Source organism: Corvus moneduloides, chromosome 2 (assembly GCF_009650955.1).
Source record: "Corvus moneduloides isolate bCorMon1 chromosome 2, bCorMon1.pri, whole genome shotgun sequence".
Taxonomy (NCBI): Eukaryota; Metazoa; Chordata; class Aves; order Passeriformes; family Corvidae; genus Corvus; species Corvus moneduloides.
In genome coordinates, this window is record NC_045477.1 from 21,852,714 (window position 1) to 21,864,987 (window position 12,274).

At 39.7% G+C, this 12,274-nt stretch overlaps 2 protein-coding genes across 5 annotated transcripts in view; one reads left to right on the forward strand and one right to left on the reverse strand.

The window, feature by feature from the left end:
* The window catches only part of CMSS1 (cms1 ribosomal small subunit homolog), a 225,558-nt gene that overhangs the window by 78,346 nt on the left and 134,938 nt on the right, over positions 1 to 12,274 (forward strand). The window lies entirely within an intron of this gene.
* FILIP1L (filamin A interacting protein 1 like) overlaps positions 1 to 12,274 on the reverse strand; it is a 189,419-nt gene that overhangs the window by 75,688 nt on the left and 101,457 nt on the right. For 3 of the 4 annotated variants that reach the window (XM_032098414.1, XM_032098412.1, XM_032098415.1), the window contains 2 exons: positions 3,292 to 3,578; positions 936 to 1,109 (listed from right to left, as the gene is read on the reverse strand). In XM_032098414.1, coding sequence (XP_031954305.1) covers positions 936 to 1,109; positions 3,292 to 3,561 — 444 coding nt within the window. In that variant the 5' untranslated portion in view covers positions 3,562 to 3,578. Of the gene's footprint in view, positions 1 to 935; positions 1,110 to 3,291; positions 3,579 to 9,204; positions 9,337 to 12,274 lie in introns of all 4 variants that reach the window. The other variant, XM_032098413.1, reaches the window with a different exon arrangement.

Sequence of the window (12,274 nt, forward strand, 5' to 3'; positions counted from 1 at the left end):
CTCAAAGTTTCTATGACATAATACCACAATGTTCTAAAATAAATAAACCTTCACAGATGAACTTTATGTGTTTCGGATTATATGCAGAGATTTTAACCTTTGAGCTTCTGAAATGAGAGTTGACCTTTTGCCTGACATAATTTTGTCTGGAATGATCTCTGTGCCCTTAGATACATTTTTGTTCAGAAAACTTGATTGGAGAATTTTATTCATAATTTCTGCTTTTATTTTGTGATGTTTATCTATACTAAGCAGTGTGTTAAAAAATGTTTCTCTGAGTTGGAGACAACTACCTGGGATAAAAAACCACATTCTGATATGAAGGTGCTTTAATATCCAGTGATTTGCATTGCAGGGCAGAAAGGAATCAGATAACATTGTTCAGAAAGTATGGCAGCTGCTGCTGCATTGTAATTAAGCTAAAGGTTACTTAGGTATAATGTGAGAATATTAGATTTCTGCCTGGCTGAAGTTTCTAATGCCAGCTCATTATAGTAACTACGCAGACCAAGCAGGTATCCCCATGACTGCTCCCAAATTAATGGGGCATATGCAGAGGTGGACAGCTGTGTCATTACTGCTGGATGGGCCCTTGCAGCCACTGGTAAGGTGGCCTCCATGAGGTAAGTGGGGACTAGGGAGGCTTCTGCTTGTATGGGCTGGGAATGTGGATAGCAGAAAGGGAAGAAGAAAAAGAAGATGGTTTGAATTAGACAAAATCATGTCTGTTGATGTGTAAAGCCCCCAGTCTACAGCATAAGTGAGGATCATCAGATTTGGGTCCCAGCTGGACCCTGGACTTTGTTCTGCTCTCACTTGCACTCATGTTCCATTCTGGATTTAAAGCTCATTTGCCTCCTTCCCCAGAAGTGGGTGAGAGATTTTCTGTTGAATTTGGTGGGAACTATGATTAAATATCAATTACTCATTCTTACCTCTCCCATAGGCTTTTCATAAATATCTTCTTGCCATTGCTCGGCCTTTGTTTGAATAGCATCTCGCTGGAGTGCCTCTAACACCTTCTTGGGAGTAACAAAGCCGTATTGTGCTTCAAGCAAAGCTAAGTCAATTTTTTCAGCCTTAAGTACTCCTATAACTTCATCTTGAGCCTGCAGAAACACAAAGTAAGGTTTTATCTTGTTAAAATGTATATATGTATTTACAGGTTAGCTCTCTGCTTTTGATTTTAAGAAAACTGAAAAACTTCTAAAATAAGTCTGTGTATGTAAAGTGCTCCAAAACAGTCAGTAATATGAAGACAGTTGAAAAGCATGAGGGAAGTATTGGTCTTTGTATTTTATTCGTTCAACATAACTCCAAGATCTTCAGTCCCTTCATCGAAGATTAAGTATATCTTTAATTATTAGATTGTTTTGCTGTTTCTGGACGAATGTGTAGCATTCACAAGACAAATTTTCAGGGCAAAGTTTGGCTTGTGGTTTTAAAAATTGACTTGTTAGTACAGGATGGTAAGATGCTTCTTGAAGCCTGAAAGTGTTGTACATTCTGTATGTTTTAGGTGCAGATGGCTTCTGTAGTTTAAACCCACTACAGATGTGTCCATCTGGGGCTTTTTTCTCCCACCCTGCATCCTCTGGTGGTGGAGGTTGCCCCTGGCCTCCATTGCAGTGATATAACTACAAGAAGTGTCTCAAACATCTGTTGTCTGCAATTATCTCAGTTAAAAACAAGTATGTGCTAATCCTAGAAGGATAGAATAGGAAGGAAGGAAATTAGAGAGAAGGATGTATCAGGGGAGGACAACACTTTCGGTCTGACACCTTTTGGCTGGAAGACTTCTGTATCCCTATTTATGAGTGTTTAAGTAAATTTTAAAATATGAAATAGTCTATTCCTAATCCTTAGCACTGCAGAAAAAAAATAGAAGAGTGATCTTTGTGCATCTTGAATGTTGTGGAATTTGGAAAGGAATGACATCTAAATTAGAAAATTTAGTTATGGTTGGATTAACAGCTGATCTTCAGCAATTTGACTTGGCATTACAGAAGGTGGAAAATAAGGGATAAAAGATGACTTCTCATCTTCTTCCTTCATGGTGCTGCTTCCTTTTGAATTTCTGACATGATTTAAAAAGTTCATGTCAGGCTCATTGTTTTCCAGTTTCTCATTTCACTCTATTCCAGTTTTAAACCTTAATAATTGAAGTGTGTGTGTATATATATACTTACATATTTATATGATGCATGTGTAATGAAGAGTGTGTGTATAATATAAATAAATATATAAAAATGTGTGACATCTGAATTTTAACCTAAATTAAGAAAGGCCAAGTGGGCAAGAGAGAAGTGTTTTGCAAACATGGAAATTGTTCTGTTTGCATAATGAAACAATCTGTAGAAGTTTTCCTTGGATCTACCCTCACAGATTGGTGCAGCTATTAAATATTCATATCACATGTGTGTTCTGTTAAGCATGTCTGTATTATTATATAAACATACACACATATGTTAAGAATAGAACTACCCAAATACTGTCTAGGTAGTAAACTCTGACACCATGTTCTACACCCATTTAGGACACTTTGGCCAGTTTGCTTTTTCCTCTGCCTGTGAGCAGTTTTAAAGTCACTGCTTCCGTGCAATAAGCCTGCCACAAAAATATTTTCCCTGCTCACTGGAAATCTGGTTCCCACTTCTTGAAATTACGTTTGACCAGGTTAGGCATCATTTACCAGTTTACAGATAGTTCCTTTTCTAGGTAGAAAAATGCTCACTCTTCAAAATCCAGTAACTTGTGGGCTAAGTGGCATGTAACACTTTTGCTTCATATGATGGGAAATGAAATGGCTATTTTGATTTTTCTAGCAAAGGGTGTTAGAATACTGTTGAATGAGTTACTTCTTGTGAACTGGCACATACTGTTTCATAGGGAGTAAAGCCATGACTTCAAAGGAGAGTAGGGATAAGAAATAATTAAGTAAAAGATCTTAAAGGTCTGTAATATGTTCTCCATGTCACCTTTACAGTGACAAATACTTTGTATTGAAGATACTTAAAACTGGGCAGCACAACTAGAAAGTTTTGTGAGTTCTCTGCTTTGAGAGTTACTTCTGGTATAAAGATCATGTTTCCTGTCTTGATAGCTGTAATAACTATAGTAGCTATAATTTTGGAGTGGTTTTGTACTTTGCATTTCATGTTAGTCCAGTATCAGACTAGGTAAGGTGTTTTCTTAACATAAATGCAGCACATGTTTATGGTGGATGGGGGAATGAGGGCTGGAGGTTGGAGTGTCTTTTAATTTGGAATATAAAGTAGGACAATACATTACCTGTAATTCACCCTCGAGGACACTGAGAAGAAATAGCAAGTCATCACGAGAGAGATCCTCCCTTTTCTTGACAGAACTTTTTTGTTTTTTCTCTGCCTTTGGGCTTCTCAGGATGGTACTGGCTTGGGCTACATCATCCTTCTCTTTCTGCCTTGTTTGTACATTTCCTCTCCCACTGTAACCGACCTCTTCTTTGTGGTGGTCTTTCACCCTTGGCTGGCTCAGCTTTGGTCTGGTTGGGCTTTCGGTGCTGTTACTTCTGGAATGCATGGTTTATATCTCTGAAGCTGAAGGAAATCAAGGAAAAAAGTAATTGTTTTAGCTAACAGAGACTATAAAACTACTACTATAATTGATGGTGGGTATTATTCCCTCCAGAATGGTAATTTTCCCTTCTGCACAGGGCTGTTTGTCATTTGACAAAAGCTGACAACCTTTTGTAAACCAGCAAGACTGGGCTGTGATCCTTACTGGATGTCTGTAGTGAAGTGAGTCTTTACTGGTCTTATGCCATTGTAACAATTCCCTCCTTGATACTTCAAAGGCAACATCTTTAGCAGCAGCGCTGGGTGCATCACTGCAAACCACGTTTCCCATTTCTGAGACAAGGCCTACCTCACCTTTCAGGTAGATACTTATTATGGTGAGGCAAATTTAGATTCAGAAGCTTCTCACTAGGAAGATCTTTCTGTTCCACTTCAATAGCATCCCAGCCCTTATGGCGTTCTGGGTTTTCTGTCTTTCCAAGGGAAAGCACAAAAGCAGTCCTCCACTATGAGAAGCTACGCAGTCGCGTTATCCACATTTGGCAAAATGTAGGGACTAGCAAGCACATCCAGACTGTAATGCTCCCTCCTGTAACTGTAAATGCTCCCTCCCCAACACCACCACCACCAAAACCAAACTACCTTGCAGATCATGACTTGTCCACTCTGAAAACCATGCAGTATAAAACCTTGCTACTTCTTTAGGGCTTGAATCCAGCACTCTAGAGGTGTTAGTACCTGGTAAAAGGGAGACTTATCCTAACTAGGCCCCTTTGAAGTGCCATTGTTAAGGAAACATACTCTAAAGCCTTTGCAGATAAATGACTAACACTGTGTAAATATTGATTAACCTCAGGAACTTGTGTTTTGGTTATCACCACTCAGATTAAGGAATGAATGGATTATAGTCCACCTCTGCTGGAAAATTGTGGTCATGGATACCATCTAGCAAACAACAGCCTGATCGTGTGATTCAAAGGTGAAATTCAACATGTTCCAAACACAGTAAGGCACAATTTTTCTTACTAAACTGCCAAGCTAATTGCTGAAAAGTACAGAAAATTGTTATGGTCTATGATAGGCACTAGATGATTTCTCAGCTGCTTTTTGGCCTCACAATTCTGCGGCTGATAAAATTCTTCGAGAGCCTCCTCCCCCACTCCCTTTCACCAGATTCTGACTAAATCGTCAACTCTGTGACTGCTCTCCTTAACTGTGGTAACTTTCCACTGAATGCTAAGAACGCTTCCTTTTGTTGTTTTTCTGCAAGAGCAGAGGAGGCAGAAGTAGCTTTTAGTTTGTAATGGATGACAACTGAGAGTGGGGTGAATTTATCAAAAACATTACAGAAAAAGAAAGTGACATTTTCTATAATGTTGAAGTCTCTTCTAGTCTGATTTGAAACACTGGGTTAATAAGAAAAACTTGTTTCTCCAGGTCTCAAAAAACTAAGGTGTGTCAGATTTGCATGGCAGTGTGCACTGGAAACTGTTTTGTGAAGCATCAACAGTGTCAGGTTAGGATGGGAGCTTATTATAGTGCATGGAGGAAACCAAGAGTTGTTCACAGCAGGCTGGCAGCAATGTTAGCTGGTGATGATTAGTTTAAGTTGGTGTTCATCCTGGTCTTTCAGTCAAATGCAGATTCCCTTTATTTGCTGTGGTCTGTTTATTAGGATATGCACCTTTTTCCCCTTGCTCACAGAATATTATTATTTGAGAAGAAGGCTGTTAGTTTCCTTTGAGTATAAGATGCTGGATGCGTGCTTGGCTTTTGTGTGCAGTTAAAGGCTCATGCTTGTAAATTCAAATTCAGGAGTTGTGAGCTAAATCAGCTCACAACTGAATGTACTCTGAGCTTGTCTGTGGGCTTTGACACCACAAGCACAGGACACTGTGAAATGCATAAATAGTCCATAAATAATCGTGTATGCAAGTTGCAGCCGTGGTATAAACTGGACATCAAGCTACTGTCAAATTTGTTGACAACAAATGTCAATATGATATTTCTTGTGGAAGGAAAGAGAAACCAGTAGGTAAGTAAGAGCTTTATACCTTTTCAAGCTTTTGGGATTGGGTGCACCTGGAAATCCTGAACTTGGAAATACAGTCCAAGAAGGACATCCTCCTCTGCATTTACTCTTGTACTGGATGTATGTTGTTGGCTTCAAGGCTATGTGCCACCCAGTTTTCACAGCTGCAGAAGGTTAACTGTGACTTCCTTTTAGATTTGTCATGCCTACTTCCTAATCAGGTAGATCAGTCCTTATTGCAGTGGCAAAAGGCACTTGGTCCTTGTGAAAGCCAGCTGACTTGCCAGACAGGCTGTGCTCCTATGGAGAATGGCATCTCTTCAGTCTTTTCAGTCAGGATGGAGTTTTCTCCTTTTCTTGTTGAGAGTTCTTACGTACACTTTACCTGTATTCTGTTCTGACATTCCTGAATGCCAGTGCCTACGATCAAATCTGCTAATGTAAATCAAATGCTAATATTTATCAAATTAAGCAATTAATGTGAATTATTAGAGGTTGAAGTGAAATACTAAATGTATACTTTAAGCACTTTCTTAATGGTACTTGAATGTAGCCGACAAGAGGCACAAGCACTCTGGTATTAGTAGCCTGCTTTATTAACATACTCTTTCTCAGTTGATCTACTTAAACTTTCTTACTACCCGTACACTGATAGGCATTATTCTTTGTAGTGTTGTCTGTCTGCAGAAGGATGTCTGTGCTAATGTGGTTGTCAGAGGAGGTAGGTATGAGTAACAGAAGGCCAGTTGAAAACTTCAAATGCGCAGCGTAACTGCTGGTGTAGCAAGCAAAGTGAGACCTCAGAAATAAACAAAACCAAACATCCCATCCACCTACCCTGAAACTCCTCACCTTCAAATTGCCAGACTCCCTGGATGTGCCACCATCTAAGGACTCACCTTCAAAGCACACCCACCTGACATTTTGGACAGAACATCAGCTACTCGTGCCCTTGCACCATGGCACAAAACAGAAAAAACACCCGTTCTATTCCAGAGGGTCCTGGTTTTCTGCAATGTTATTAGACCCTGGAATGACCGTAATGAGACATTCAAGACATGTAGCATCATTCAAAATTTTCCACCTGTGTGTTTTGGTACATTGGGCTATTTTCTGTTTTGAGCAACTCTTTCCATGTTCTTGAAGGTTAATGAAGAGCAATGTTTTATTTCGTTGGGTTTTTTTCCCACAAGGTAAAAATGTTAACAGACTCATAAAATCTGTGAGTATCAGTTGTTCATGGCACCCAAAACAGTGAGCACAGGTTCTCAAGATTAGACTAATGAGCGTAAAATTTGCCCTTTTGCATATCTATCTCAACCAACACTTATATTCTATAATGATGGCATCTGTGTACAAGAAAGCTGTCAACCAAAAAAGAGGTAAGGAAGAAGTGTTTCTTCTTGTCACAGAGTTTGTAATTCACAGAGGCTCTGTGATTTCTCCTGGAGAACTGACTCTTGCATCTTGTGGCAAACTTCTATATAGAAGTTAATTTAAGCCCTTTTTCTCTGTAGCACCAGGAAGGATGACAATATAAGATGCCTTAGAAAACAGTAAACAACAAGTGCTAAAAAGAAATTGATGCTGTGTCTGTGCCTTGCTCTTGTGATCTTTCACCTGTTTTGGCTCAATTACTAAACAGCAGGGATTGTAGCTATGTAAACAGAAGAAACAAGGATACTTGCCAGCATTCTCATATGATGCATTATGAACCATTGCTTGCATCAAAATTAAAACAAGATTGAAAGGGAGCATCCAGATCATGAAGTCATGTCTCTTGAAATCACAGACCACTATGCTGTGGGTACTTAATGGAGATATGTTTTCCATAACTATGCTAATAGAATAGCACAAGACCTGAGTTCTGTGCTATGGTACTTTCTATCACATTAAGAGGTGCCTGTTTTACAGAAGGTTTTGCACTGGTATCTTGTTTGAAGTCACAGTGTGATGGTTCCCAAGCTCATCAGAGTCTGTGTGACTTGGTAGGCTCAGTCCAGATTCTAAGAGGAGTGAGATTGGATTACACTGAAACATTCTGCTAAATCAAATAATTGCAAGTTACAAACTCAGCAAAGTTTGCATCTATTCTTAGTGTTCATGTTCTTGTTCTTCTTATAGTTTGTTTTCTGCTTTCTTTTTAAAGATCTTGCTCATCTCTGAACTGAATGCTGTTCTTCTGCATATAAAGGAGGTATTTTCCTCTTCTTGGTGATGAACAAGTAATCTGAAGGGTCAAAATATACTTTCCTTAAGAGCCAGGTGAATAAATGACCAAATGTTTCTATGATGTGAACTTGGTCTCCACCCTCTCAGTCATATTCTGAAGGAGATGAAACTGCATTTGTCTCTTTGGCAGCAGTGAATAAGCAGGTGGTTCTGAAATCCCTGCACTTTTGTGGGAAAGACTGAGGTATCTTTCAGGGATGGCTTCATGTTAGAGTTTTAAGAGATATTTTGCCATTTGTTTTCCCCTTTAGTGTTTTCCTTTTTAGTTGGTGATTGACTTACAAGCTAACAAAATCCTCCACAGGACCACGTATTTACTTAAACCCAGGGGTAAGGACCCTGAATTGTTAAGAACTTGCCACTTCTTCTGAAAATCCGTGACTAAGCAAGGAATTATGTCTCTCTGGTTTTTAGCATCCCTTAAAGGGCAGTGCTTTTGATTTGCTGAAATTGATAGGACTCCTACCAACAGACTGACTTTTAAAAGGAGTTGAGATCTGATTGCTTGGCATGCCAATGTAATGGGAGAGTGCAAAGCACATGATGTCTTTTGGAAAGAGGTCTGCAATCCTCTGTCCATTATTATAAATATGGATTGGGGCAAGAATAAAAAGGGTCCCACCATAGTTGCTACAGGTCTACAGGCTATTTTTCTTTGTTCTTCCCTGTGCAGCAAAAGCTACTTTGAAGCATCATGTTCAGCATCATGTTCACATACATGGCTAGGGAGAAATTAAGCTCCTGTCCCTGTTCTCCTAGTGTGGCTGTGTGCTGGGTAGTGTCCAGACATGAGAAGGTGCTTTTGGCTAGGCCACATCACATCCTCCAGCAGGTTTGTCTTGTTCTCCTTTTGTAGTCCTGGTGTGGTCTTTAGGCCAGCAAATGCACCTACTGAACTGGGGTAGAACATGAAAAAGTCTTTTTAATAATTAGAATCCCAGGATATGACCATTTCACAGCATCACTGAGCCTCTCCTGGAACTGGTGCCCTCTGACAGAATGTGCTTACAACTTTTCTTCTTCCCCTAAGTGGAAATACATTGCTTTGTGGTAGATTTGCCCCACTTCCAAAGAAAACAGCCCTTCCTTTTGGGTAGACTGCTTTAGTGTTTTCCTGAAAACCGTTTGCAATGGCTTGCATCCAGAGGGATGTTCTGTTCAGAGGTATGGTCTGTGCCATGACCAGCTATCTCATTTGGGCTGTGCTCTCATTCTCAGTAGACTTCGTGCTGTTTTGGTGCATAGGCTCGTCATTTAGGGAAAAGAGACTCCTTTAACAGGTTCCTCACTCAGGGGATCTGGGATAAGTAAGTGTTTCCATCCTGGCAGGGAAACAGCAGGATTAAGACATTTTTCTGGGAAGACTGATGCAAGAGTGCTTACCTGTGTACCCTGATGCATCTGTTGGCATGCAGAATTGCAGGAAGTCAAGTAGCAGAAAGAAAATAATTTGGCAGTCTGTTTCCCCTCTCACAGGATCTTGTCAAATTTTTGTCTTTGAAGCCCTTGGGGATCCTGCAAGAACAGCAATTACTCAAATGGGAAGAAAGTCTGGATTCAGCCAAGGATGTGAACACTCCCAGACAGGAAAAGTGCATGGGTGAGAACCGGACGTCATTTTTGTGCTGGTTGTGGTTTATGTTCATCTGACCACAAGCCAGATTCCTCATCCCTTGGCTACAGGGAGCCTCTTCTGAGACAGTAAGATGTCTTTTGAACTGTGTTAGAGTTGTCATGGTACTCTGCTCACAGTAAAGGTACTGTGAAATCTCCGCCATCTGTTGCCTCCTCCTCCCCCTTCCAATCCTGTGGTGTTTTGCAGGATACACACTGAGTGTGGCAGCTCAGATCTTCCCAGGTCCATTTTGCATATGTCCAGGCTTACAGTCATCTTTAGAAGGCTGAGTCTGTGTGAGAGGTTTTGACCGGGTCCTTTTGAAGAATATATCTGTGTCACTTGTCTGTCATTTCGTTATTGGTGTGTGAATTTGTGATCTAGTCTTCATTCTTGTCATGTCTCAAACTACAGATACATAAATACAGATAAACACACACACAGAGCCCATAGGATTTTGTGCCAGAGAAAAGTAAAGAAAAGAACCTATGCCATGTGACTAGTTGCTGGTTTTGTGGCTCTGACTGCAAGTTAAGCCCGTTCTGTAGATTAACTGATCTCCTACTAAGTCTTAGGTGGTGTTTGCCCACATATTTGGCAGTTTAAAGCACACACATTCACAGTGCACAGCATGAAAGCATAAGATGAACAAATGTGAAATTTTTACATTAAGAATATATGGTTAGGAATGTATACTCCTTCTTGGAGATGTCAAATTTTATTGTAAGTAGGATTCTTCAGATGGTTGCGTAATAGACCTCTTGGTGATGATCCATGAGAAAATCAAGAGTTTGGGCTCCTTGATGCATTACACAACATTTCTTTGGCAAAACTGGGCATCTCTTTTGAAATCTGAAATGAAGGCCTGGATTCCACAAAGCTCCCAGCTCAGAAATCAGTACTTTGAGACATGGACTGATTTTTTCCTTCTCTCTGGTAATAATTTGAAACAACTTCTGCTAAACCCTTCTTTTCTCTCCTCCACAGGAATTCAGCTCTCCTAGTTTGTGGTCCAGCATTTTGCCAAGTTGATGGTAGTCTTGGAAGATGACAGTATATTTATCACATTACAAGTGTACAGTTCTTGTAGTAAATAGGTTAGACACAGTGGACTAGCTTGAGGTGATTTGTCTTGTCAGTGAGGAGCTACCCCTGCCACAAGGCCACAGTGTGAAGCCAAGGGTTTTGTTGTAGTGGGAGAAGGACTCTGAAGTTGCAGGTGCGCTGTAGCTTCAACGTGCTGCTGCAGGATGACACCACCAGTATAATCTTTGGAGGAATCAAATACGTTTGATTTGTCCTCAACCTTCGGAACCCATGAAAACATGGGTTCAAAAGGTTGAGGAGGAATCAAAAGTAAAATACCTAGAATGTCTTTAGCTTTCTACTGCTGGGAATAGAGGGTTGAGGGGAATTTTATGCAATTAGCTGAATTGCCTCTGAGATTAATAGGGTTTGGGGTTTTTTTCAGTATGCTTCCATGGATTTAGGTTTGTTTTATCTTTCTTTTTAAAGTAAAATGTTTCATACTTATTTTGTAATTAGATTATTTATAAGGATTAGGGCAAGAGAGGTTTTTGGTTCATGTGAAGAAATGTCTCTGTAACATCAGGTAGATCTAAGAGTTTGAAAAAGTAAACTCTGCTATGTCATATTATCTGCTCCTCTTACTGAACAAAAAAAAAAGGTCAATCTTGCACTATCTGTGTGACAGATTTTTATTGGTAAACTGAAATAAAACTCAGCTGCTCCAATTTCAATTATATAAATTTACTTTCCAAGTATAGAATTTTCTCTTTTTACGAGCATAAGAAATAGTTAACATTATTTAATACAGTGGTTTTAGTTTAATATTTATTAATATTTAATTTACCATTGAATCTAATATTTATTACTGTTATAAACATGGTTTCATATTTATTATTCTGCTGCTGTAATTTTGGCTCTAATGTATAATTACTCTGGAATTACACCATTATCTGAAGCAAAACCATGAAAGAGTGCTACACGAAACAAAAATGTTTCTATCTTAGAAACTGTGTGTCTAAAGTCATCCTTTTCCCTGAGTATCTCGAAACTACCTGGACTGTAGACATTTATGTAGCTGGATAATTCAGTGTTTCAGTTGATAATTTCAGTTTTTCCTCGCTGTGGCTATCTCTCAACTCTCTGTAGGCATCAGTCTCCCTGAAATTTGTAGAGATGTCAGTACCTTTTCCCCTCCATCTGCCCTGTTTGGAACTGGCCTTGGTTCAGGCTGGGACCCCTGGTTAGATATTGGACAAAATGTGCAGCCTCCTTGCTGCAGAGAAACAAGCTCAGGCTATCCTTAGGAAGAACACACTGGGAACTTTGGTTCGCCCTTCCCAGATTCATCTGTCATGGAGATATTCATGAAAGTGAAGGGTAGGCTATTCAGACTGGTAAAACAAATGGGTTTTTGCATGTGTGACATGTTACTGTAAATCCCACAGGAAATAGTTCAAGTGAGGTATTTTAGGACTCGAGAAGGGGCTCTCCATCTGTTTAGCTTCAGTCTTGTGTAAGGGAAAAAACCCAACCCAAAATTTTCTAAGTTTTGGGTTTCAGGATAGGCCAGAATTTTCTGTGTGGTAAGTCACACACCTTCTGTCTACTGAATGGTGAAGGTTTGTTGTTTTCTTTTGAGGTGGTTTGTTTGAGGGTGGTTTTTTGCAACATTATTGAGGGTTTTTACTGGCTTTTATGTTTTACAGGTTGTCAGTCTGATCTAGTTCATACATTCATATCTCATTTCTCACTCTTTCACATGAGATCCATGTACCTCCCAGGTCAATACCTATGCTTCTGGCTTTTGCT